Source organism: Giraffa tippelskirchi, chromosome 12, assembly GCF_054371585.1.
Source record: "Giraffa tippelskirchi isolate mGirTip1 chromosome 12, T2T-mGirTip1v1.2.pri, whole genome shotgun sequence".
Classification (NCBI taxonomy): Eukaryota; Metazoa; Chordata; class Mammalia; order Artiodactyla; family Giraffidae; genus Giraffa; species Giraffa tippelskirchi.
The window spans coordinates 106,306,002-106,333,489 of NC_137286.1; the positions used below are offsets into that span (position 1 = coordinate 106,306,002).

At 42.8% G+C, this 27,488-nt stretch overlaps 1 protein-coding gene and 3 long non-coding RNA genes across 4 annotated transcripts; 3 read left to right on the forward strand and 1 right to left on the reverse strand.

Annotated features, from left to right (window-relative positions):
* The first annotated feature begins 2,026 nt into the window (after positions 1-2,026).
* On the forward strand, positions 2,027-7,751 carry LOC145529196 (uncharacterized). Its single transcript, XR_014071004.1, has 4 exons — positions 2,027-3,000; positions 3,579-3,692; positions 4,197-4,340; positions 6,589-7,751. It is a non-coding gene; the product is annotated as an uncharacterized LOC145529196 (long non-coding RNA).
* SAP18 (Sin3A associated protein 18) lies at positions 4,163-9,512 on the reverse strand. The gene is made up of 4 exons (XM_081549017.1): positions 9,370-9,512; positions 9,144-9,253; positions 6,089-6,211; positions 4,163-5,861 (listed from the first exon to the last, which is right to left on the reverse strand). The coding sequence occupies exons 1-4, from the start codon at positions 9,496-9,498 to the stop codon at positions 5,705-5,707; spliced, it is 519 nt and encodes a 172-aa protein (XP_081405143.1). The 5' UTR covers positions 9,499-9,512; the 3' UTR covers positions 4,163-5,704.
* Positions 9,513-9,653: 141 nt separating this feature from the next.
* On the forward strand, positions 9,654-18,975 carry LOC145529200 (uncharacterized). Its single transcript, XR_014071008.1, has 2 exons — positions 9,654-9,904; positions 16,904-18,975. It is a non-coding gene; the product is annotated as an uncharacterized LOC145529200 (long non-coding RNA).
* Positions 18,976-19,585: 610 nt separating this feature from the next.
* On the forward strand, positions 19,586-23,619 carry LOC145529195 (uncharacterized). The gene is made up of 2 exons (XR_014071003.1): positions 19,586-22,687; positions 22,911-23,619. It is a non-coding gene; the product is annotated as an uncharacterized LOC145529195 (long non-coding RNA).
* Positions 23,620-27,488: the final 3,869 nt, after the last annotated feature.

Below are 27,488 nucleotides of genomic sequence, written 5' to 3' on the forward strand. Positions count from 1 at the left end.
ACCACTCTCCTCCTGTGATCCTAATTTCTGTTCCTTAGAACTAGGCTACTTCTGGCTTATCAGGCTTCAAATGTGACCCTTCAGTGTCTTCCCATTGCTCCTAAGACGAACCCAAGGTCCCACAGTGGCCTCCACGACCACCCCTGTGTGGCCTGACCCTTGATCACTCTGTCTCCTCTTATAGCCTGCACTCCGGTGTTCCCTTCCTCCCCCCGCCAACCCCCACCCCCACTCAGCTGGCTCTCCCTCGTATCCATAAGCTATAGATCCTTGACCTTTCTGTCCGCTTACCACTCCTACCTCCATACAGGAAAACAATGTTCTGCTTTTCTTTGAACTCATACCCAGCTCCAAGGTCTAACAAACAGAGCCACAGTCCCTGACCACACATGACTGACGTGAGATCCAAGAGCCAGTTCTGGGCCTTTGGGGGAACTTCTGGGAAGAGCAGTGTGCTTTTCTGGGTGTGCCAAGATAAACACCCAGAGCTGCAAAGGGTGAGCCCACCTGAGGAGGGGCTGCTGCTGGAGCTCCCACAGGAGACTTGTGACTCCACCTCTTCAGGTAAGTGGTTCATAAATCCATCTTCCACCCCCACCGTGCATCCCCGTTTCCTTGTTACATGAAACTCTTACCAGTGTTGGCTTATCTGCTTCAGGTCTCAGATTAAAAGTCATTCTATCAAATATTTTAGCCGTTTTCCCAGTCAGCACCCCATTCTCATCCTTTATAGAACTTGGTAGAACCTGTGACAGAATGTTCCTTGCCCCACTGGACTAAAGCTCAGTGGGGACAAGGAGCTCACTGGCTCCCTTGTTCACTGTTACACAGGCACCTGCCAGCCTGGAAGGTCCTACTGGGCCAAGTGTAGTACACTCATTACATTCGTCAACCCACTGAATTTTTTAAAAGTAACTCCTAGTGAATAGGTGCTAGCATTTCCATTTGGCAGATGAGAATGCTGAGGTCTTAATGATGGACTTTTCTTTCCATGTCCCATTTCCCTCCCCAGGCCTTGCTGACTGCACCTGGGGTGTACCCCTTCCCCTCCATTCTCCACCATGCCCCCACCTCCTCACCTTCATCTCCAGCCAAACTCTGGGAAAGCACCTGATGCTTCGATGCCTTTGTTCACACCACACCCTTAATCTACTGGGAGCCTAAACGCAACCCCTGTGGGTGCTGAACAAGCTCACCTGCTGTCTTCAGCATAACCTTTCTCTCTCAACCCTTTCCTATCCACCTGTGATCACCAGCACTTACACCTTCTGTCACCAGACAAAGGCTTTCTGAGGAAGGACCTGCATGTCAGATTTTTCTGCACCCCAGGCCCAGGGTACCTGGTGTGTAATAGGCATTCATTCCACATACTTTCCCTGGAAGTGTGCAACGAGTTAGTAATAATTACAATTTCTGACAGCTCTCAATAATGTATGCAGATTTTGAAAGTGCCTCAGATGGTTCTTTGGATTCAGTTTAAATTGTTTTAATTTTATCCTATCCATGACGCTGTCTCAAATTGGTTATAGCTGGGCTGGCCTGCAAGCCTGTGGAGTAGGAAATTCTGACAATTGTGGGCACAAAGCAAGGGAGGGGCTACGAACACCTTTTATCTTGTGTTTAAAACAGCTATTTACTGAACAGTCGCTCTCTACCAGGCCCTCCTCTAGGCCCCTTTTCCTGCCTCTTCCCAACAATGTTGTGAGGTGGGTGTGTGATTAGGACACCCTTATACAATGAACTCCTCACATTCCCAGGCTGACAGGTTTTTATTAAAATTACTTTGGTTATGTGTTAGTTCTTCAGTCACGTCTGACTCTTTGTGATCCCATAGACTATAGCCCGCCAGGCTCCTCTGTCCATGGAATTCTCCAGACAAGAATACTGGAGTGAGTTGCCATTCTGTTCTCCAGGGGATCTTCCCAACCCAGGGATTAAACTCAGGTCTCCTGCATTGCAAGCAGATTGTTTACCATCTAAGCTACCAGGGATAGGTTTTAGCTTATTCCTCCTAGGGATTATTGGGGGGTGGGAATCAATAACTCTCTTCATAGAATAGTTGCCTAGCTAGTTCATGATTAATCCTAGCAGAATAAACACTTCCTTCAAGGTTGTTCCATTACAGATTCCAAGAAAACTACAGAAATTTTTAAGAACAACCTGTTTAAGCAATGATGCTTCCCCAGTGGCTCAGCGGTAAAAGAACACACCTGCCAGTGCAGGAGACCCTGGTTTGATCCCTGGGTCAAGAAGATCCCCTGGAGAAGGAAATGGCAACCCACTCCAGTATTCTTGCCTGGGAAATTCCATGGACAGAGGAGCCTGGAGGGCTACAGTCCATGGGGTCACGAAGAGTTGGACATGACTGAGCAACTAAACAATCTAAGCAATAAAGTACACAAAAAGACACACAGACCTCACTAGCTGCTCTGATACTAAAACCGGAAGCCATGACCATATTATTTCTTTAAAAGAGGCGTTTTGGTTTGTACAAAGACTGAACCAGGTCCACATGCTCCAGATGACGTCCCTTAGCAGTCTTCACAGACAACAGCTTCGCTGCCAGAGCAGGACCAGTGGAGCTGGGTAGATGCCAGCCTGCAGGGAGCTAAAGACAACAGCACACTATTTCTGGAAACATGTTGCCAGTCATCCATTGTTGGCTCCCTCGCTTCACAGCCCACATTGCAAGCTGTTATTTAAAGCAGGCCTCCATTTCAGCTGAAGTGAAGATATAGCCACTGCCTGCACCTCAGTGCTGAAGGTGAAATGAGATTAGGCACCACTCAGCACTCACATTATAACTGCTTGGTCACACTGAAACTAGGTTTGGAATTTGTGATAGAACAGCAACAGGCTGAGTTCAGCTTTATTTAAGAGTAACAGTTTGCCTAACAGTTTTAACTGCTTTCTTTCCCCTTCACAGCTACCCCTATACGCACAAACACAGTTGATATCTGAAACATTACCTCAGCCAGTGACCACTATGAGCATGAAAATGTAAGTATAAACTCAGCACTGACTCCCTAATGAGGTAAGGAACTGAAGATGCCAAGCTCCTGTGCTTGCTTGCTTTAGTCAGTCAGCCGTGTCCAACGCTGTACGACCCCAGAGACCACCCCCGCCAGGCTCCTCTGTCCATGGGATTCTTCAGGCAAGAACACTGGAGTGGGTGGCCAATTCTTTCTCCAGGGGATCTTGGAATCCTGCATTGGCAGGCAGATTCTTTACCCACTGAGCCATTGAAGAAGCCCTGCCAAGCTCCTAAACCCTGTGAGAAAACTGAAAAGATATCACAGGCAATGAGCATTCTCTAGTTCACCCCATGATGGGAAACCACAAGAGCATGAGGCAGTCAGGACACTGAAGGCCGAGCACGGTGCTGTCACAGGGACCATAAGACAGTTCAGTTATTACTCAAAGCCATACTTGGACAGCCAGAGGTAAATAAGGACTAAGTACAAGTCTTTGGATTCTTAGCATTATATTCAATGATAAATTCACTAGGTATTGTTTAACTGTACTTTTGGTGGAAGATCACAACCTTTAAAGGAAAAATTCCATGTTGGGACACACAGGTAGCCAACAGATACATGGAAAGGTACTCAACAGCGCTAATCAGAGAAATACAAATCAAAACCACAGAGATTAACAACTCACCTGTCAGCATGGTTGCCATCAAAAGACAAGAGGTAAGTGTTGCCAGGTGTGTAAAGAAAAGCTGTCTGCACCCACCTGTTCACTACAGCATTATTGACACAATATTCACGGTATGGAAATAACTAAGTATCCATGGGTGGGTGGATGGATAAAAAATTGTGCAACAGATACACACACACACGCAATGGAATATTAGCCAAAAAATGAAGTCTTGCCATCAGCAACAATATGGATGGCTTATGCTGAGTGAAATTAGAGAAATACCACATGCTCTCACTTATATGTAGAGTCTAAAAGAGAAAACCCACAAGACCCAACTCGTAGATACAGAGAGCAGATGGGTCATCAATGGTGAGGGGTGGGCAGAAAGGGTAAAGGGGGTCAATATATGGTAACTAGACTTGTCATCAGTTTGTAGTGTATACAAATAATGAATTATGCTGTATACCTGAAACTAATATATTGTTATGTACCAATTTTACCTAAAAAAAAAAAATCCATGTTGGAATAAAGCGAATTAACCACTTTATTTTCAGCCAGTGGGAGAGTCACCTGGAATAATTACAGGAAAGCCGCACTGGAGGAGTTCACACCGTTATGAAAAGTTGGCTTGGGAAGTCCCATATTGACTTCCTGTCTTGATCTGCAGAGTACAGTGTATCATCTCCACAAACAGGATGGTAATTAATCATGGTTCCTCTTCTCCAAAATACCAGGTTTAAGTTAATTTTATGATTTATGAGCTCAAGCCTAGCTGGTCTGAATGAATAAAGGATTGAGGGATTTGGGGCAAACTTCAGTGGAGAAGGGGCCCTAGGTCTGGGCTCCAGGCCCACGACTGTCACCTGCTGGCTGACTGACCCCGATCCTACAAGTGTTAGGTTTCCAAGGCTGCTTTTGTCTATACAAGATCAAATTACTACAATCTTACTTTGCTAGTAATACATATTTTTTAATTCGGGGATACACAGTTCCCAAGTTTTCTATGCAACAGAATGAAGGTAATAGGCCTTAATGACATACTGCACACTGAGACTGTAACTGTTCTGTGGATGAGACGGTGCCCGTTCTGTTTATGTTTTATAAAGGCCTACTTTATGGCTAACTTTGTTATTAGTCTTCACAGCTCTGTAGGCTGTCACTTCTATTTTACAAATTTTAAACAAAAACAAATTCAGGTAACTTGTCCAAGGTGCTCCTAGCATAACCAGGATTTAAATGTTCAGCCCACTTGGTTTTAACTACTCTGTATACTGCCTCAAATCAGACATGAGTCAGCCCCAGCACTGAAGAGGGTGTGTGAACACCCCCTGCTTACTCAGCTTGACCTCATCCTGGACCTTCTCCCATGCTCTTAAGTTTCCTCTTTCGTCCTCCCTGCATTTTCAGATCTTCAACGTAAATCTATCCTTATCCTAAGTTCTAACCCTTGTTCCTCTATACTACTTCCTGCCCTCAAAATGCTCTATTTTCCCCATTTTTAAAGCATAAAAGTCCTCACTGTGGCACCTTTTCTCTAACTTGTCATCACACCCTGATTCAGGCAGGCCACTGTCTTCAAACAGACAGCTTCTTCAACTTGCCTCAGCTCAGACTGTTCAAAACACTCAAGCTACACCCCCTCATTCCCACAGGTCCTCTTCCCAAGTCCATACAAACTTCTAGGTGACAAACCCCTGTTCCATTTAATATAATACTGCCCCATTTGGGCCAAAACATTGCAACTCCATTATTTAGCATAAACAACCAATACTATATTAAACCCCAAACCCAGGCCCCATTAACTTTCACACTCAGAATGATTGCAACATATATTTAACAATACAGTTTTACATAGAATGCTAAGAGCACTTTTCATATTTTACAGAAGAACTTGAAACATATGGACTTTCTATTAATCATACCATAGCAAAGCCAAATCTAATTCCTAAATAGATGCATTACAATTTGTTTATAGAGTTTAAAGGCTTAATGGCAATAAGGAGGGGAGGAAGAAGTGAAAGTTTATTTTACATAACTGACTGGAAAAAAAAGCAAGTACAATTTAATACGGTCTTATGCGCCCTGAAGGAGGTGGTGCCCGATTTGGAGGAGTGATCGCTATGTCCAGATAGTCTCCTATTTGGAACTTCTGCGACTGCAGAGTCATGGAGTCATCAGTCCCCTTTCTCCCAGACATTGTGCTGCCAATCTCCTTTACTCTGCAGGAAAGGAGATCAACTGTTACAGGGTGGCTGAGCAAAATGACACTGTGTGTGTCCTAAAAAGTGAATGTGGGGCTGGGTTTGCTCCATGATCTTAGAACACAATAAAAATGTAATACATAATAATCTAAACTAGATAGTAAGATAATATGGATTATCCCTGGCAGCTAAAACATACTGAAATCAAACAGATTATAAGGAATTAAAAATGAAAAGTTACCTACCGATAGCCAGGCCTTTTAAGATCTGTAAAGACAATTGCAAAATTGAAGTGTGTGCCTTTTTTTCTGGCTTCTGGGTAGACTTCTTTTACTAAACTAGTCAATTCTTTCAAGGTTGCATCCATCCTGAATTTTTTTTTTTTAAGGGAAAAAAGACATTTGATTAATCAGCAATAATGTAACAAGGATACTGACATACAATGAATTAGTTACATGTGTCTCAATTGCAACTTTGTTAGAAACTGTCAAGGTCTCACAACTGACTTAATTTTAAAGCACCTAATAATACTATTTGCCCCCAAATACTATTTCCCCTCACCTGCCTCAGTGACATTTTCATGAATAAAGGTAGACTAGACTAGTAGTGTGCTAAAGGGATTTCAGAATTACCCCAGTACCTTTGCTGCTATGCAACATCTCACTAACCTAATGATTTATCCACTTAAGGATAACTAGTCCAAATTAATCCAAATTCTCAAATTAACTGTTTTTCATTATTTCAGAAGCATACCTTTCTACATTTTAACATCTCTGAAATTGGAATGCATCTTAGAATCAATGTGTTGGGAAAGCATTTTCATCAAGATTGTGCATTGTTTTCCTTTCTAAGACTGAATGTTCTGATCAGTTCTGCAATAGATGGAAAAGCCAACGAAGCACATGGAATTTTCAAGGCTAAGCATAGGCTCCTTTCACAATATATATTCCTGCCCTGGCAATTTCTATAAATCAGTGGGCCTCATTCAATCAGTTGAAAAGGCTTCATACTGGACCTAAGACTTCCCTGAAGAAATTCCAACAGCTTATGCTGGAGCGTTCCAGCCTGCAGGACAGACCTAGGCAGTCCCCACAACTATGTGAGCCATTTCTTGCTCTATCTCCTATTGGTCTGTTTTTCTCACTGAACCCTATTTCAGTGATCAAGCTAATTCTCTTCCAGTAACCTGTTTAGTGACCACCCAAGCACAAGATCTATCACTCCTGGGGTGGGGTGTTCCCCCAGTTCCACACAGTGCCTTGGACTTTCACCAATTCAACTAGCTTCTGCTGGGCTCCTCACTCCTCTTTCCTGGACTTATCGCAAGGCCACCTACTTTGGCCCCTCAATCTATTTCTACAAATTGAGAATCCCCAATTCAACTAGCTTCTGCTGGGCTCCTCACTCCTCTTTCCTGGACTTATCGCAAGGCCACCTACTTTGTCCCCTCAATCTATTTCCACAAATTGAGAATCCCCAATCTTCCCTCATTGCTGCTTCTAGAATAGCAGCAGGGCTCCGTTCTGTCCCTCACCACCATCCAGTCTGTCTTTGGCCACCATTTTGAGGTGTAAGATAAGGTTGTCTTGTTTGGTTGCAGTTTATGGACAGGACATTTGAGGACAGGATTTAATTTTTTGTAATTTTTTTTTCCTTGATTGAGAGGAGAGAGTGTGGCACAATCTCACCCTCCGTCTCCCCCCTAAAGTATTACTTAGCATTTATTCGATCTGCTTTCTTTTGGAGATTGAGTTTACTCTAGAGAGGGGGCGGAACCCTCTTTATACTTTTCAGTCAAAGCAAGTATCTGGCAAATAGGAACTCTTAAATTTATTGGAGGAAATATAGACTAATCTGAACAGAAGTGTTCATCATTCTGTTAATAAAAGTTCTTCTCTATAAGTTAAATCGACCTTCCTGAATTGTTTTCCTGGAATAATACTGAACTAGAATCATACTACATAAACTTAGCTGAAAGGTGGAACCAATCCCTCAGTGTTCACCAACAGACAAGTGGACAAGATGTAGCAAAGCCTTCCAATGAAACGTTATTCAGTCAGTCGTAAAAAAAGAATCACATTTTTTTATATCTTTAACCATCAATAAACCTTGAAATTATTATAAGTGAAATAAGCCAGACACAACGAGCCAAATACAATATGAGATCACTTATATGAAATACTTAGAAGAGGCAGATTCACATAGATACATAGTGGCGACCAGGTGAAATGAATTCCCATTATTATTGCCTACTGGGTACAGACCTCCTGTTGTTAAATTCCCTCCAGGGAATTTAAAAGTTTTGAAAATAGTAATGGTTGCACCGAAATGTACCCTGAAACAATTAAAATGACAAATGTCACATATTTTACATTGCTGCTGCTGCTAAGTCGCGTCAGTCGTGTCCGACTCTGTGCGACCCCATAGACGGCAGCCCACCAGGCTCCTCCGTCCCTGGGATTCTCCAGGCAGGAATACTGGAGTGGGTTGCCATTTCCTCCTCCAGTGCATGAAAGTGAAAAGTGAAAGTGAAGTCACTCAGTCGTGTCCGACTCTTCGAGACCTCATGGGCTGCAGCCTACCAGGCACCTCCGTCCATGGGGTTTCCCAGGCAAGAGTACTGGAGTGGGGTGCCATTGCCTTCTCCGTATTTTACATTAGGTATATTTCAGTGGCTTTATACTAGCAGTAAAAGGTGTATAATTTTTTAAAATATCCCTATTTTACATTAGGGATATTTAAAAAAATTATACACCTTTTACTGCTACTATAAAGCCACTGTAACATCAAACCAAGGAAGTGCATACAGCTTGCTGTACGTAACGTCACTAGTCAGACGTGGGCAGGGAAGGTACACAAACATTCAGGGGGAGACCCTCAGTAAACACATCAAAAGCTCTCCATTAAGCACATCAAAATCCACCCGGTTTCGTTGTTTTGAAGCTGGGGCACCGAAAGCTTAGTATTAGCACACGCGCTCTGAGGACAACGAGTATCACCCAACACCACCACCCCCCTCCCCAAATTACTCTAGCGCCACCCTCTACCAAAAGCCCCTAGGGAGCCGCTGCGGCACTGGACGACCGACGTGTCACTTCCGTACACAGCAGCCACAACAGTGACAGCAGTCCTGGGTCAATTCTTTACAACCTAGACGTTTCAACGTGAGCGGTCAAAGCGCCACAAGACGAGTCAACACCGTTTCCTCAACGAACCTCGACTTCCCGCGAGCTGCCTCCAGAGGCCCCGAGCCGAGGAAAGTCCGAAGGCGGCAGGCGGGCCCCCGGCCCCTTGACTCACCAAGTGTAGATCTGCAGCTCGCTGGACGGCACGTTTCCGCGGGAGAACTCGTCCATGCGGTGGTGGCGGCCGTTGTTGGTGGTGAAGACGCGCAGGAGCAGCGGGCAGGTCTGGGGGCGGGACAGGCGGGAGTCAAGAGGCTACACGCGCGGCCCCGTCCCTTCCCTCCGGCCCCGCACCGCCGCCCCACCTCCCCAGGGATCCCTGCATCTCTCCGGATCCGCACCTTCTCCCGATCGATGGGCTTCTCCGGCTCCTTCTTAATTTCCTCCTGGGTAACGCGCGACTCCACCGCCATCTTCCTTCTCCGGCCCGCGAGACGCTCGCTCTGACCTCCGACCCCGGCAGCGAGCATGAGAACCAACTCTCTCGCGAGGAGACGCTCGAGGTTTTATATATGACCGGCCCGAGGGCGGAGCGTCTCCCGGCGCAGGCGCACTAGCTATGCTAAGCGCTTGCCCGGCAGGCGCGCACCTGCGCGCTGCCTCCTGGGAAAGGACGGGCACTGGCGTCGTCGGCGGGGTGCTGAAGGAGAGGCCCGCGCGCAGAGGGACGGCCTGAGGGACCCGGACGCCGGACTGCAGAAGCTAAGAGTGAACGCTCGCTCGGAATTGCAGTGGGCGGCCCTCAGGGCGGAGGCGGGGGCGGTGTTGCGTGTACTACGATCGCTACCGGGAAAAGGCGGGTAAACCTGATTATATTAAAATGAGGAAAAACAAAACTTCAGAGAGAGAAGCCGACTGGGAGGAGGCGACCGAGAGGTGTGTGGTGGCCGGAAAGCTGGTGTCTAGAGCGTCCATGGACTCCTGGAGAAAAGCACGGTGGGAAGTGGGGGAAAGAGTTGGAAAGGTGCTTTAAAACGAAGAAGTCCAGGAGGCCGGTCAACACCGAAGGCTCTGGAGCTCAGGGCTAACCCGCACGCGCTAAAACCACAGGGGCTGGCTTTTCGGGGGGAAAAAAAGCTATGACCAACCTAAACAGCATATTAAAAAGCAGAGACATTCCTTTGCCAACAAGGGTCAGTCTGGTCAGTTCAGTTCAGTCGCTCTTTGCGACCCCATGAATTGCAGCATGTCAGGCCTCTCTGTCCATCACCAACTCCCGGAGTCTACCCAAACCCATGTCCATCGAGTCGGTGATGCCATCCAACCATCTCATCCTCTGTCGTCCCCTTCTCCTCCCGCCCCCAATCCTACCCAGCATTAGGGTCTTTTCCAATGAGTCAACCCTTCGCATGAGGTGGCCAAAGTATTTTGAGTTTCAGCTTCAACATCAGACCTTCCAATGAACACCCAGGATTGATCTCCTTTAGGATGGATTGATTGGATCTCCTTGCAGTCCAAGGGACTCGCAAGAGTCTTCTCCAACACCACAGTTCAAAAGCATCAATTCTTCGGCGCTCAGCTTTCTTCACCGTCCAACTCTCACAACCATACATGACCACTGGAAAAACCATAGCCTTGACTAGACGGACGTTTGTTGGCAAAGTAATGTCTCTGCTTTTAAATATGCTATCTAGGTTGGCCATAACCTTCCTTCCAAGGAGTAAGTGTCTTTTAATTTCATGGCTGCAGTCACCATCTGCAGTGATTCTGGAGCCCAAAAAAGTAAAGTCTGACACTGTTTCCACTGTTTCCCCATCTATTTCCCATGGAGTGATGGGACCAGATGCCATGATCTTAGTTTTCTGAACGTTGAGCTTTAAGCCAAGTTTTTCACTCTCCTCCTTCACCTTCATCAAGAGGCTCTTTAGTTCTTCACTTTCTGCCATAAGGGTGGTGTCATCCGCATATCTGAGGTTATTGATATTTCTCCCGGCAATCTTGATTCCAGCTTGTGTTTCTTCCAGCCCAGCGTTTCTCATGATGTACTCTGCATATAAGTTAAATAAGCAGGGTGACAATATACAGCCTTGACGTACTCCTTTTCCTATTTGGAACCAGTCTGTTGTTCCATGTCCAGTTCTAACTGTTGCTTCCTGACCTGCATACAGGTTTCTCAAGAGACAGGTCAGATGGTCTGGTATTCCCATCTCTTTCAGAATTTTCCACAGTTTATTGTGATCCACACAGTCAAAGGCTTTGGCATAGTCAATAAAGCAGAAATAGATGTTTTTCTGGAATTCTCTTGCTTTTTCGATGATCCAGCGGATATTGGCAATTTGATCTCTGGTTCCTCTGCCTTTTCTAAAACCAGCTTGAACATCTGGAAGTTCCCGGTTCACGTATTGCTGAAGCCTGGCTTGGAGAATTTTGAGCATTACTTTACTAGCATGTGAGATGAGTGCAATTGTGTGGTAGTTTGAGCATTCTTTGGCATTGCCTTTCTTTGGGATTGGAACGAAGACTGACCTCTTCCAGTCCCGTGGCCACTGCTGAGTTTTCCAAATTTGCTGGCATATCGAGTGCAGCACTTTCACAGCATCATCTTTCAGGATTTGAAATAGCTCAACTGGAATTCCATCACCTCCACTAGCTTTGTTCGTAGTGATGCTTTCTAACGCCCACTTGACTTCACATTCCAGGATGTCTGGCTCTAGGTGAGTGATCACACCATCGTGATTATCTGGGTCGTGAAGATCTTTTTTGTACAGTTCTTCTGTGTATTCTTGCCACCTCTTCTTAATATCTTCTGCTTCTGTTAGGTCCATACCATTTCTGTCCTTTATCGAGCTTATCTTTGCATGAAATGTTCCTTTGGTATCTCTAATTTTCTTGAAGAGATCTCTATTCTTTCCCAATTTGTTGTTTTCCTCTTATTTCTTTGCACTGATCGCTGAGGAAGACTTTCTTATCTCTCCTTGCTATTCTTTGGAACTCTGCATTCAGATGGGAATATCTTTCCTTTTCTCCTTTGCTTTTTGCTTCTCTTCTCTTCCCAGCTATCTGTAAGGCCTCCTCAGACAGCCATTTTGCTTTTTTGCATTTCTTTTCCATGGGGATTTTCTTGTTCCCTGTCTCCTGTACAGTGTCACGAACCTCTGTCCATAGTTCATCAGGCACTCTGTCTATCAGGTCTAGTCCCTTAAATCTATTTCTCACTTCCACTGTATACTCATAAGGGATTTGATCTAGGTCATACCTGAATGGACTAGTGGTTTTCCCTACTTTCTTCAATTTAAGTCTGAATTTGGCAATAAGCAGTTCATGATCTGAGCCACAGTCTGCTCCTGGTCTTGTTTTTGCTGACTGTATAGAGCTTCTCCATCTTTGGCTGCAAAGAATATAATCAATCTGATTTTGGTGTTGACCATCTGGTGATGTCCACATGTAGAGTCTTCTCTTGTGTTGTTGGAATAGAGTGTTTGCTATTACCAGTGTGTTCTTGTGGCAAAACTCTATTAGCCTTTGCCCTGCTTCATTCTGTACTCCAAGGCCAAACTTGCCTGTTACGCCAGGTGTTTCTTGACTTCCTACTTTTGCATTCCAGTCCCCTATAATGAAAAGGACATCTTTTTTTGGTGTTAGTTCTAGTCAAAGCTATGGTTTTTCCAGTAGTCATGTATGGATGTGAGAGTTGGACTTTAACGAAAGTTGAGCCCAGAAGAGTTGATGCTTTTGAACTGTGGTGTTGGAGAAGATTCTTGAGAATCCCTTGGACTGCAAGGAGATCCAACCAGTCTATCCTAAAGGAAATCAGTCCTGTATATTCATTAGAAGGACTGATGCTGAAGCGGAAGTTCCAATACTTTGGCCACCTGATGCGAAGAGCTGATTCATTTGAAAAGACTCTTATGCTGGGAAAGATTGAAGGCGGGAGGAGAAGGGGAAAACAGAATGAGATGGTTGGATGGCATCACCGACGCAATGGATATGAGTTTGAGCAAGTTTCGGGAGTTGGTGAAGGACAGGGAAGCCTGGCATGCTGCAGTCCATGGGGTCTCAAAGAGTCGGACACCACTGAGCGACTGAACTGAACTGAACACTTCAGACAGACTACATGCGCTGGCTTGACAGAAGTGAGATGCGTGACCTGTGTTGTGGGTAGACTGAGGGAATTCTCTGAGGCTGGCGGCAGTGTAGACTGGGCACCTGCCCTGGGCAGAGGGTCGCATGGTAATAGTGAAGATGCCTGTACTTCAGATGTAACAGTTTGCTCTATGGTGTCTACTCTAGAGAAAACCTGGTTCAAGGACATCCTCAGAGGTTACAGGAATAATCCTGGCTGGTTTTTCATGAGAACAAATGTCTGAAACCACCCAAGTGTCCAAGGCTCGGATACTTCACTGAGTTGTAGTAGACCAGGCAGCAGCAGAACTCCCAACAGCAGTAGATGTCATACTGCAACCAAAAGGAACACACTATTGGGTTGGGCCAAAAGTTCGTTAGGTGTTTTCTGTAAGGTGGCTCTAGTAGCACTTAGTTGTCTTTAACTTTGTTTGAAACAGTTTTGTTAGATTATGTTGTCATATCAGCATGTTTCTTTAAAAAAACAAAAAAACTTTAAAATGGTGAATTTTTGTGTAGCCATTTTAAAACTATTAACATGCTCCATTAATATAACCAAGCTTGGTTATTCTCAGCTAATGTCTCAATCTCTGGATCTCTGTCAGCTTCAACTGGTCTACCTAAAGATGGAAGGAAAACAACATTTTCAGCATATTACACTGTATTATTTCAAGAAAGGTAAAAATGCAAATAAAACACACACACACAAAAAGATTTGTGCAGTGTATGGAGAAGGTGTTGTAACTGATCAAACATGTCAAAAGAGGTTTTCGGGACTTCCCTGGTGCTCCAGTGGTAAAGACGACACTCTTCCAGTGCAAAGGATGTGGGTTCAGTCCTGACCAGGGAACTAAGGTCCCGCTTGCCACATAATATGGCCAGAAAAAAATCTTTTTTTTTTGTTTTTAAATTTTTAAAAAGAAGTCGTTTGCAAAGTTTCTTGCAGGAGATTTCTCGCTGTACAATGCTCCACAGCCAGATAGACCAGTTGACATTGGTAGAGATGGAAACATTAATTGAGAACAATCAAGCTTGGTTATGTTAATTGCTTTGAAGTTCAGGTTCCCCATAAGTTAAGCCACAAAAACCTTGGCCGAATGTGGAACAGAAGAGATCTTGCGGCACAGGAAATGAGCCACCACCAACCACACCAAAGGCCAGTCTTCATCCAGAGGTGATAGGTATATGGTGGGATTGAAAGGGAGTCCTCTATTATAAGCTCTTTCCTTGGAAAACCAAGCAATTAGTTCCAACAAGTACTGAACCCAATCAGACCAATTGAAAGCAGCACTGGACAAAAAGCATCAGAATTAGTCAACAAAATGCATACTCTTCCATCAGCATAATGCAAAACTGAGTGTTTCTTTGATGACCAGGCAAAAACTGTTACAGCTTGGCTGGGAGGTTCTGATTTATCAGCTGTATTCTCCAGACATTGCACTTACAGATTTATATTTATTTTGGTCTTTGCAAAATTCTCTTAATGGAGAAAATTTCAACTACCTGAAAGATTGTAAAAGGCACCTGGAACAATTCTTTGCTCAAAAAGATAAAATGTTTTGGGAAGATGGAATTATAAAGTTGCCTGAAAAATGGCAGAAGATAGTGGAACAAAACGGTGAATACATTGTTCAATAAAGTTCTTGGTAAAAATGGAAAAATATGTCTTTTATTTGTACTTTAAAACCAAAGGAACTTTATGGCCAACTGATAACTACATGAAATAGCATGAAATTCACAAACATGGTGCTGGGTGTAAGAAGCAAAAGACAAAGGAATATTTACTGTGTGAATCCATTTTTATAATATCCCAAAGCAGGCAGTACTAGACTGTATTGTTCAGGATGCATTTCCAGGTGATTTAACTATAAAAAGAAAAGCAATGAAATAATTATCACAGAAGTCTGACTGGTAATTACCTCTGAGCAAAGAAGGGGACTGTAATCAGGGAGGGGGCAAAGGAAGTGCTTCTAGAGTGTTGGCAACCTATTTTTTGACCTGGTGATGGTTACACAGCTGTTTGATTTTAAATTATTCTTTAAACAGTGCATTCATGTACATACTGTTCTCTCTGAATGTTATTTCTTGCTATTTTTAAAATGAATAATGCCTATAAATCGATAACAAGACAATCCAATAGAAAAGTGGGGCAAGACATGATAGGCATTTCATAGGAGAGAAAATACAAATTACATGTAAACATGGAAAAAATGCCCAACCTTATAAATAATCATAATGCACATTTAAACCACAATGAGATAACATTTCAACTGGACTAGATTGGCCAGAATGGAAAAGTCTGATGACCAAGTGCTAGCAAGTATATGGCAAAAAGGGAATTATTATGGACTACTGTCATCCACTTTGGAAAAACCAGTATTACCTAGAAAGATTGGCTCTGTGAATACCTTAAGGGGCATGTATTCCACTCCTATTAGTATACCCTAGGGAAACTAGACAGGTGGACTCCTATCCACTGTACCCAGGGAAACTTACACCTGAGCACCATGCCACATGCTGAATGATGTTATAACATCTTTATTCACAATAACTGGAACCAGTCTGAATGTCAAGAGTATAAAGTGGAATAACATGGTCTCATCAAAACAGAATTTACAAATACCTTGAGTCAGTGGAACTGCAACATTATTATAGAACATTTAAGGTAGCTCTTAAGGCGTCCCTTAATCTACCTAACTTGGCCTTCAAGGTCCAGATCTGAACACATGCTATAATATTAAAGTGTATGTATCCTTTCTCTTTCTCCTTAGAATTTACTCAAATGAGTGTTACACTTCTAGGTATATACTCAAAAGAATTGAAAGCAGGGACTGAAATGGGTGTTTGAACACTAATGTTCATAGCAGCATTGTTCACCATAGTCCAAAAGTGGAAACAACTAAGTGTCGACAGATGAATGGATATAAATACTATGGAATATTATTCTGCCCCAAAAAGGAATGATGTACTGGTACTTGCCACCGTAGAGATGAACCTTGAAAACATTATGCCCAGTGAAATAAGCCAGACACAAAAGAGCAAATATTGTATGATTCCACTTATATGAGGGACCTATAATTGGCAACTTCATAAGTAGAAAAAGTAAAATATAGGGGTTACTGGGCCTGGAAGGAGATAGGAATAGGGAGTTATTATTTATTGGGTACAGAGTTTCTGTTTGGGACAATGAAGATTTCTGGAGGTGGACAATGCTGATGGTTACATTATGAATACACTTAATGTCACTGAATTGTACATCTAAAAATAGTTAAAATCATTATTTTATGTTATGTATATTTTACCACAATAAAACTTTTTTAAAGAGTGAATATTTGAGGTATGTGAAAATAGGTCATCAAGGTGTCTTCACTCTTTTCTCCCTCTTTTAACCTATTCCAGCATTTTGAATTGAGAGAAAGGTAAATTATCCTAATTAAAGTCAGAAATATGTAATGTGAAGTTTTACAGACTACTTCTTAGTGACTATAGTTCCTTGGCTATTTCTGCTGTTGAGATTAAGAAGGACAGCTTCTGACAGCAGGAAAATAGGTATTAATGAATATGTACAAAACATGTTTCTGGAAAAGATTTGATGGAATATATATTTTTATAGAATTTTCTGACTTGATAAATGTTGTAGATTATAAATTTGAACCTCTCTGGGGGCATTATTAAACCTTATCAAATTTTTCCTTCACGTGTATCTGTGGGAGACCAGATGTATGGAATTTATAAGCATAATATTTATTTATGGGGTTCTATTTCAGAAAAATGTGTATGTAAATACTCAGTAAAGCATCTGCTTGTTTCCAGGAATAGATAAAATACATGGATTTCCATAACCATTCCTAGAAGAATTTAGCCTAGAGGCAGTATAATTATTACTGAGAAGGTACGTTGTTTTGTATCACCCTAAAAACTGTATATTTTACAAATGAGCATACATGCTAGCTTGGCATATCGCTACAGGCAGTGCTGCCACGAGCCAGTCCTGATATTCCTAAGTGGTCTTGTTTCATCATCTCTAGTCATTCACATTACAGCTGAGGGTGGTTGGTAGCATTTTTCAAGGCTACTCATACTACAGCACACTCTGAGATAAGGGGTTTGGGAATCTGCTTATTAACCTCTTTTCTGGTTCTCAGAACCATCTCATTTATAGTACATTTTAAGCCAGTGGAACAGAATAAGTCATATTTGCTTTTAAGATATTTTAAATATCTCTCACTTTTTAAAGTGACCCCCTATTTTAAGCATTTAAATGATTAGATTGAAAATGATATTTAAACAGATACCCTATCCCTGAAGAGTCTGCAATGTCTACAACTTAGAAGCAAGTTGTAGAAGGCAACTTAAAAAGCTTAATTAATGGTTAAAAAGATTAAGGCTTTGACGTTAGATAGATCTTAAACCTCAGTTCAGTCACTTGCTGGCTGGTTAATCTTGACTCACTTAACTGCTCTGACTCACAGATTCCTGATCTGTATTGTTTTTGTTGTTCAGTCGCTAAGTTGTGTCTGACTTTCTGCAACTCCATGGACTGTAGCACGCCAGGCTTTCCTGTCCTTCACTATGTCCCAGACTTTGCTCAAACTCATGTTCATTGAGTTGGTGATCCTTCCAATCATCTCATCCTCTGTCGTCTCCTCCTCCTGTCCTCAATCTTTCCCAGCATCAGGGTCTTTTCCAGTGAGTCAGTTCTTTGCATCAGGTGGCCAGAGTATTGGAGCTTCAACTTCAGCATCAGTCGTTCCAATGGAATATTCAGGGTTGATTTCCTTTAGGATTGACTGGTTTGATCTCCTTGCAGTCCAAGAGACTCTCAAGAGTCTTCTCCAGCAACCACAGTTTGAAAGCATCAGTTCTTCATTGCTCAGTCTTCTTTACGGTCCAAGTCTCACATCTGTACACAACTACTGGAAAAACCACAGCTTTGACTATACACACCCTTGTTGTCAAAGTGATGTCTCTGCTTTTTAATATGCTGTCTAGGTTTGTCATAGCTTTCCTTCCAAGGAGCAATTATCTTTTAATTTCATGGTTGCAGTCACTGTCCACGGTGATTTTCTGGGAGTCCAAGAAAATAAAATCTGCCACCGTTCCACTTTTCCCCATCTATCTGCCATTAAGTAATCTATATTAGGATAATATGATACCAAATAACCTGTTATGAAGAATAAGTGCATCTAAAATAGTCGGCATAATGTCTGCTACGTATGAAGCACTCAACAAATGTGAGCCAGGATAATCACCACCATCATCTTGTACATTCTGTTTCCTTTTGCAGTGAGGCAAGGGGGATGCAAAATAAGAGGCTAATTTCCCGTCAGCTCCCTCTATTGCACAAGGGTAGCTGATTTCATGAAAGTTTTTGTGAAAACTTCATGAAAAAAAATAGCATTGCTGCCATTATTACTTAATTATAAATTTTTGCCAATTCACTACCATGCATATTGAAATAAAAATGTACTAATCCTGGGAATTCTCTGACAATCCAGTGGCTAGAAATTGGCGCTTTCAATGCCTTGGCCAGGTTCAATACCTGATCCAGGAACTAAGATCCCACAAGCCACACAACACGGCGAGGGTTGGGGAGGTGGAGTACTAATCTTCAATCATGCAACATACTGAGAGCATGCTTATTCAATTTTTTCTGTTTTAAAAGTAGCTACAGAAATTATTTTGTTTAGTTATTTAACTAAAATCTGTAAGGAATGCCTTTTGGGAGAGACTTGGGGTAGCTATTCTGATTCTGATTCTAAGGTTACATGTGAAGAGGGGACTTCCCTGGTGGTCTAGTGGTTAAGATGCCATATTTCCACTGTAGAGGGTGTAGGTTCAAACCCTGGTCAAGGAACTAAGAATAACAAATAAAAATAAATAAAGTTTAAAAAATATGTATTAAAAAAAAAGATTGCACATGAAGAAAGATCTCCAATAATATGTGGCTTCTTTAGGATTGGGAAATGTATGTGAATAGATTTATTTGTGATATTGATGTCCACAATGGCATGAATAAAAATTAAGGCTTTGCTTTACATATATCAGACAGTAAAATATGTGTTAAATGATTAAAGACATTTTAAAGTGTTGAGATCAGTATCTCAGTATCATATTCTCACCTTTTAGATTTATGTGGCAGTGGTAATAATAGTATTTAATGATTACTATATCAGTTATTTTTTTTAATAAATTTATTTATTTTAGTTGGGGGCTAATTACTTTACAATATTGTAGTAGTTTTTGCCATACATTGACATGAATCAGCCATGGGTTTACATGTGTTCCCCTTCCTAGACCCCCCTCCCACCTCCCTCCCCATCCCATCCCTCTTTTATTGCTGTGTAACAACCACCTGAAAACATGGAAGCTTAAGACAGCCATTTTATTTGGACTAGTCTCAGCTAGGCAGTTCTTCTGCTCTCACCTGGTTTCCCTCATGTAATTGTGGTTATCTGATAGCTCATCCTGGGGGAAGTGGGGGAAGTGGTCTGAGGTACTTCACCTCTCTCTCTGTCTAGCTGATGGCTCTGGCTGTTGTCTGAGCTGTGTGTCTTTCCCATCATGGTCCTGGAATACCGGTAGAGTCAGAACAGAAGCTTCAAGGCATCTTAAGAACTCGACTCATTAGTTACACAACTTCATTTTTGCCACATTCTATTGGACAAAGCAAGTCACAAAGCCATGCCAAGAATCAAGAAAGTAGAGAAATAGACTTCACTTCCTGGCCAGGTATAGCTTGAGATACAGTACAAAGGGGCATGCACATAGGATGGAGGAATTTATGGCCATTTTTTAACAATCTACATACTAAGCACTTTTACATGTTTTCATGCATTATCACATTTATTTTTCACAAGTGTCCTATGATATGTGTAAATTATTAAACTTATTTTACAGATGAGAAAAAAAACACTGGGATGTTATGTAACTTAACATTTCTAATCTAGAAAATATTTATTAAGAGCTGTTAATGACTGAAACTATGATAATAATAGAATGTCATATTTAAAGGAAGAATCGTTGTTGTTCAGTCACTAAGTCATGTCCCAACTCTTTGCAAGCCCAAGGGCTGCATCATGCCAGGCTTCTCTGTCCAGCACTATCTCCCTGAGTTTCCTCAAACTCATGTCCATTGAGAGTCAGTGATGCCGTCCAACCATCTCATCCTCTGTTGCCCCTTCTCCTCTTGCCCTCAGTTTTTCCCAGCATCAGGGTCTTTTCCAGTGAGTCAGCTCTTCACATCAGGTGGCCAAAGTATTGGAGCTTCAGCTTCAGCATCAGTGCTTCCAATGAATATTCAGGGTTGATTTCCTTTAGAATTGACTGGTTTGATCAAAAGGAAGGACAAAATGTTATAAATTAATTCGATTATGTTTTTAAAATATGTGCACACATATACACAAACATTTTGGGAGGAAATAATTCAAAATAATTTACAAATTCTTCTAAGTTGTAAAGTAATGGTAGAGAGTTGTGATTTCCATCTTTTTTATGTTTTCCATTTTTCCACATTTTTATACTAAGTATATATTAACCTCTAGAAATGCAAAAGTAATGCTTAAAAAGTAAATCTCTGAAAAAACTCACAAGAAGAAATAGATGATCTGAATAGACCTTTGTCTATTACAAGGAATTGAATCAATAACTAATAACCTAAAACAGAAAGCAACAGTGGGTTCACTGGTGAATTCTATCAAACACTTAAGGAAGAAAATATACAAATGCTATACAATCTCTTTCAGAAAATAGAAGAGAGAATACTTCTTAACTCATTCTGTAAGGCCAGTGTTACTCTAATACCCAAACCAGACAAAGACATTACAAGAAGGAAAAAACAACAGACTGATATTTCTCATAAACATAGATGTAAAATACTTACCACACATTAACACATCAAATTCAACAATGTATAAAAAAATCATACATTGTGACCAAGTGGAATTTGTCCCAGATAGGCTTCTCAGGGAGTATGATGCCCCCAGCTTCATCCTTCTTTCTCATGATTGCTTGGCTCTTGGGGCTCTTTTGTGGGTCCATAAAAATTTTAGGACTGTTTTTTTCTATTTATGTGAAAAGTGCTACTGGAATTTTTGTAGGAATTGCTTCTAATCTGTAAATTGTTTGGGGTAGTATGGGCATCTTAACAATATTAATTCTTCTAATCCATGCGCATAGAATATCTTTCCATTTAGCCAGACCTTCAGGCAGCAGCTTCTAAAAGAATGCAGTATATACAGCCCTGCAGGAGGGTGCGAGTAAGCCCCATTGGCTGCCAGAGACAGGCTGTTGTAAAAACTGGGGCTCCAGACACACGTGGAAGCTTTTCTGGGAGATACCAGTGAGCTGGAGAAAGACAGCAGGAGAGCACCCAGATGATCCACAGGTCACATTTATTCCGTCTGACTTTGGTTAAGTTTTAAAGCAATATCTCATTATGGTTCAGCTTTTCATTTACCTAGTGATTAGTGATGTTGAGCATCTTTTCATATGGTTCTTGGCCAGGCATCTGGGTTTTAAACTGTTATACAGTGCTAAAATTGTAGCTGTTTTCAGCCAATCCTCGAGTCATTTATAAGATTACATAACAATCTAGAGACCAATAAGATCTTTATGGTGCCTCAGAAGTTGAGCCCATGTCACCTGTAATTGTTGTTCTAATGCTGTTGGGTTGGAGACCTTCACTGCAGCCCCAAGCATTTCTAGTTCAGTCACTGTGTAAGTGAGTGGATGGACACTCACTCAGAAGGACTTAAAGACCTCTTTACAGGAGAAGGAATGCCCTATTACATGTGGACAACTCTGGGCCTGTGTGACTCCACAGCTGTATTCTCCCATCCGTTTAAGGGAGAGATAAGACCAACTCGACACAGATTTTGTGGGAAAGGGCAACACTTCCCAACGCATGTGAGGCTGGTGTTGCTCTGATCCTGAAGTCAGACAGATGCTGTCTGCCGAGGGCCCTCAGACCGCCTTCTTGAAACACCTGACTGTGGCAGCGAGAGCAGGACTAGTGAAGCTGGGGCTGGAGTTCCACTGGAGGCGGGCTGGGGAAGGATGCAGGCTGCCCACATGTCAGTGGGGAAGACCCCGGAACAAGGCTTCCCAGCAGTGTGAATTCTTGGGTCCCATGGGTGACGCTGCGGCAGGAGGGGCCTCCTTCAGAAGCCTCTTGTTAGTGCTGTGCTGTGTCTTTTTCCTTCTTTGAAGTTTCATTTGTGTTCTGTTGAGTGACATGCAGAACAGAACAAATAGTTGCTCTGCTTTTTCATCAAATTAGAGTTTTTCTGGCAGTTTTGCAGTGGTTGACATGACTTAGCCATTTTCACAAAACTCCTCCCCATTCTTTTTCCGCCTGTTTTGTCCTGAGGCCTTAGGTTCCTGTGGTCCCTGAGTTCCACGGCTGTGGGAGGAGAGGGCCTTGTGCTCGCTCCCTGAGCTGTGCTGCCTGCTGCAGGCGGCAGGGGAGCAAAGGCCCCTGAGGTCCCGTCCCCATCATCTTGGATGCTCATCTTCCCACGAAACCTCCCCAGGAGGAGGGGTGACACCAAGAAGAAGGAGAAAAGCTGGAACTGGAGTCGATGCTGGGACCTGCAGGTGAGCTTCCAGGAGAGATGGGGGTGGGGACAAGCCACGAGGCCCCGCAGGTGCTTGGCCCTCCCTGCTCTTAGCTACTGGTGCTTAGGCAACCACAGGGCTGGGATTTCTGGCAAAGATTTCTCCATTTTACTCATCTGGGAGTGCTCAGCGCTTCTCATGAATTATTGTGTGGAAGACTCACAAAAACCTGGTGAAGTAAATCCCACTCTTCTTCTTTCAGGTGTGGAGACCCTGTGGCCGGCTGGGAGCCCAGGGATGCAAGTGGGTCCAGCAAGGGCGGTTCAAGGCGCCTTCCCTTGGCATCCTTGTCAGCGCAGCTCAGGAGCCTGCCCTTAGGATTCAGAGCTGCTCGGCCCCGTGACGCATGAAGTTCCCTGGGCTTTGATGTCAGGTCATCTGGAGGTGCCCTCTCTCTTCCTCAGGTGCCAGCAGCCTGGCATGTGGCCAAACCTGAGGTCTCGGCACTGCCCTCTCTGGTTACCTGGCATAAGATGCAGAATGACCGGGTGGCTCGGTGTCCAGGACACAGACTCCTCTGAGGAGCTCCCCACCTTAAAGGAGTGGCTGGATCCCACATTTTCAGCTCTACACTCAACTTGAAAGTACACTGAGCATGAGTCATGTTCACGGATCACCCAGATGAGAAAACATCTCCTCCTCAGACCTCATCTATACAGAGGAGTGATCACTGGTTGGACTGTCCTTTCAAGACCATTCTTTATGATTGCTTATTTCCTGAAATGTTTTACTTTTTATTAAAATCACAATAATAATTGTACAAAATTCAGAAGAAAATATCAAAGTGAAAGAAGAATTTTTTAAAATTATCTGTAACCCTGTCAGGTATAGTAATAACCACTGTAAATATTTTGGTGTTTTTCATTCATTTTGTGTGGATACACATATATTAAATATGTGAAAATATGGAATGACATTATTAAATTTATTTGATAATCTTCTATACATTTCATCAACATACACTACAGAAAAATGCACTACCTCCTTTTTTACCCAGTACATAGCAATCACCTTAACCCATCATCATATCATCTTTTGCAGCAGAATGTTTGATAACTGCAGCATTCCTCCGTGAACCTGCCACTCGCTGGGATTCCGGAATTTCCTGTGGTCAAATAACTTTCTGATATGAATTTCAGCTCTTCAGTAGGACTCTTTCTCTTTTTTTGGCTATACTGCATGGCTTGCAGGATCTTAGTTCCCTGATCAGGGATTGAACACATGCCCTCAGCACCTCAGCAGTGAAAGCACAGAGTCCTAATTACTGGACTGCCCTGAAATTCCCCAGTAGAGCTCTTTTTTTTTTCTTCAATTTTACCTATTTATTTTTGGCTGTGCTAGGTTTTCATTGCTGCTCAGGCTTTCTCTAGTTGTGGAGAGCAGGGACTACTCTCTTGTGGTTCTCCGGCTTCTCATTGCTATGGCTTCTCTTGTTGTGGAGTGCAGGTTCTAGGGTGCTCAGGCTTCCATAGTTGCAGCACGGGCTCAGTAGTTGTGGCTCCAGAGCTCTAGAGCACAGACTCAATAATTGTGGCCCACAGGCCTTGCTTGTCCTTGGCATATGGGATCTTCCCAGATCAGGGATGGAACCCATGTCTCCCAAATTGGCAGGCGGATTCTTCACCACTGAGCCACCAGGGAAGCCCTAGTAAGACTCTTATTTCAAGGTCCTTCACACTCTCCCAGGTCATCATGGAAACTGTGGGCTTTAGAACCACCTGTGTCAGAACCCTGGGGCTGTTGGTTAAAAATGCAGATTCTTGAGTTTGCATGCCAGCATTGCTGAGTAAGCATGTCTGGGTTTGGGGCCCAGAAATCTTTGCTTTAAATAAGCCCATCTAGTAAGTCTTATGAGCATTAAAGTTTGAGAGAACCTGGCCTTTCACCACTTTAAATGTGAGCATCCCTTCTTGATGTGTCATTTTCCAGATTGATTGAGGTGGTAGCCCTCATGTTCTTCATGAAAGGAGCTTTGTGTTCTTCCATAGCTGCTAGATTGTCGGGTCTCTGCTTAGCGGGAGGTTGTGTGGAGATGAGATGTCTTAGAGGGGACAAGCCGGCTCCATCACCTGCTCACCCACTTTTACCCTCAGAGCCTGGATTATCTATCTCCTTGCAAAATGTTGATAGTGAAGATAATTATCTCCCGGGGATGCTCCAAGGACTGATTGAGATAATGTTTGAGAAGTCTCTGCAAAACAAAACCTGCTCTACAATTTTTTTTTACCATTATTATTCTCCATAGTTCCACCCTTTTCCCTCTCAGCCATACGGGGGTCCTGGTTAACAGTTGCTCCTACACCTGTGATGTCCTGTACAGCAGCCACATGTGACTTTTGAACATTTAAAATGTGGCTAGTCTGGCGGATTCCCTGGTGGTCCAGTGGTTGGGACTCTGTGCTTCCTCTTCAGGGACCCTAGGTTTGATCCCTGCTCTGGGAACTAAGACCCCACAAGCCACACAGGTTGGCCAAAAAAAAAAAAAAAGTGACAGGTCTGAATATTATTAGGTTTTATTTTTTAACATTTATTGAAATATAGTTAATTTACAATGTTGTGTTACTTTCGGGTGTACGGCAAAGTGATTCAGTTATACAAATAATACATGTATGTTGTTTTTTAGATTCTTTTCCATTATAGGTTATTTGTTGTTGTTTAGTCACTAAGTCGTGTCCAACTTTTCTGTGACTCCATGGACTATAGCCCAACAGGCTTCTCTGTCCATGGGTTTGCCCAGGCAAGAATACTGGAATGAGTTGCCATGACCTCCTCTAGGGATTGAACCCATCTCTCCTACATTGTCAGGTAGGTACTTTACCACTGAACCAGTAGGGAAGCCCACTTATTGTTTATTATAAGATACTAAGTATAGTTCCCTGTGTTATACAATAGGTCCTTGTTGGTTATCTGTTTTATATATGGTAGTGTATATCTGTTAATTCCAAACTCAGTTTATCCCTTCCTGCCTTTCCCCTTTGGAAAGATAAGTTTCTTTTCTATGTCTATGAATCTATTTCTTTTTCATAGATAAGTTCATTTGCATTATTTTTTTTTAGATTCCCCATATAAGCAATATATGAAACTTGTCTGCCTGACTTCACATAGTATGATAATCTTTAGGTTCATCTGTTGCTATGAAAGGCATTATTTCATTCTTTTTATGGCTAAGTAGTATTCCATTATATCTACATACCACATCTTTGGGGCTTCCCTGGTGGCTCAGTGGTAAAGAATCCACCTCCAATGCGAGACACCTGGGTTCGATCCCTGGGTTGGGAAGATCCTCTGGAAGAGGGCATGGCAACCCACTCAGTATTCTTGCCTGGAGAATCCCCATAGTCTGGCGGGCTACAGTCCATGGGGTAGCAAAGAGTCAGATACAACTGAGCAACTGAGCATACGGCATACCACCTCTTTATCCATTCCCCTGTCAATGGACATTTAGGCTGCTGCCTTGTCTTTTGGCTATTGTCAGTAGTGCTGATATGAACATGAGAGGTGCATATATCTTTTTGAATTAGAGTTTTCTCCAGATATATGCCCAGGAGTGGGATTGCTAGATCATATGGTAGTTCTGTTCTTAGTTTTTAAAGGAACCTCCATACTGTTCTCCATAGTGGCTCCACCAACTTACATTACAAAGAACATATATATACATGTATAACTGAGTCATTTTGCCATACAGCAGAAATTAACACAACATTGTAAATCAAATATACCTCAATAAAATTTCAAGAAAGCAAAAAACAAAAACTGATCAGTGGTCACCCAGGGCTTGAAGTTACTACAAAGGGGTTTGATGAACATTTTATGTCATAGGAAAAGTTCTATATGTTGACCGTGGTACCCAGCTTAGATATTTGTCTGAACTCACTTACAGAGGAAAATTCTCTGGTGGCCTAGTGGTTAGGACTTGGTGCCTTCACTGCCAAGGGCCGAGATTCAATCCCTGATTGGGAAACCAAGATCCCACAAGTCACATGGCAAAAAAATTAAAAAAAAAAAAAAAACTCATAGAACTCTATACTGAAAAGAGGAAATTTAACTGTATGTAAATTATATTTCCATAAACTTAAAAAAGAATGCACCGTCCACATTTTACTGTAAATTTTACTTCAAAGAAATCCATAGTGGAATATTGGGATCTAGTTGTTGTGCCTGTTGGTATGTTTAGGGGTGACAGGCTGAGTCCTGCAACCTGCCCTGAAATGTATCAGAAGTGAGATGTAGGCAGAGTCAGACACAGGTGTGCACAGATGTGCCACAAAGTAAGTGTAGTAAAACGTTCATGGGAGAACCGAGGTCTGCAGTTCTCTAAGTGCTGTGCTGGAACCCCCAGCGTCACCCTCATCTGGAAACTTGCTAGAAGTGCACGTTCTCGGGCCAGACCCACTGAATCAGAACCAGAGGAGGCCCCACCCTGTGCGTTAAGCCTTTGAAGTGACTCCAACACAGGCTGGAGTCAGAGAACGCTTGACTAGATGCTGGTGTGTTGGTGCTCCTTGTATAGTTCTGAGTTTTCTGTGTGTTCGAAAATCTTCATGATGAGATGTTTGGGCAGAGCCTGTGTAAGCCTAGGAGCCAGCCCCCAAGCACTGCCTCAGGAAGGCACGCCCTTTGTGGGGGGTGGACAGGAGGCTTCCCAGCCTTCTGTTCCCCCATCTCTGTCAAGAGCCCTGACTTCTCTCATAACCCTATCTAAAATGGGGTTTTATGGGTAAAGTGGTATCTTGTTATTTAGCATGATAAATGCCCAAAATGGTGAAATTAAAGGTATTTA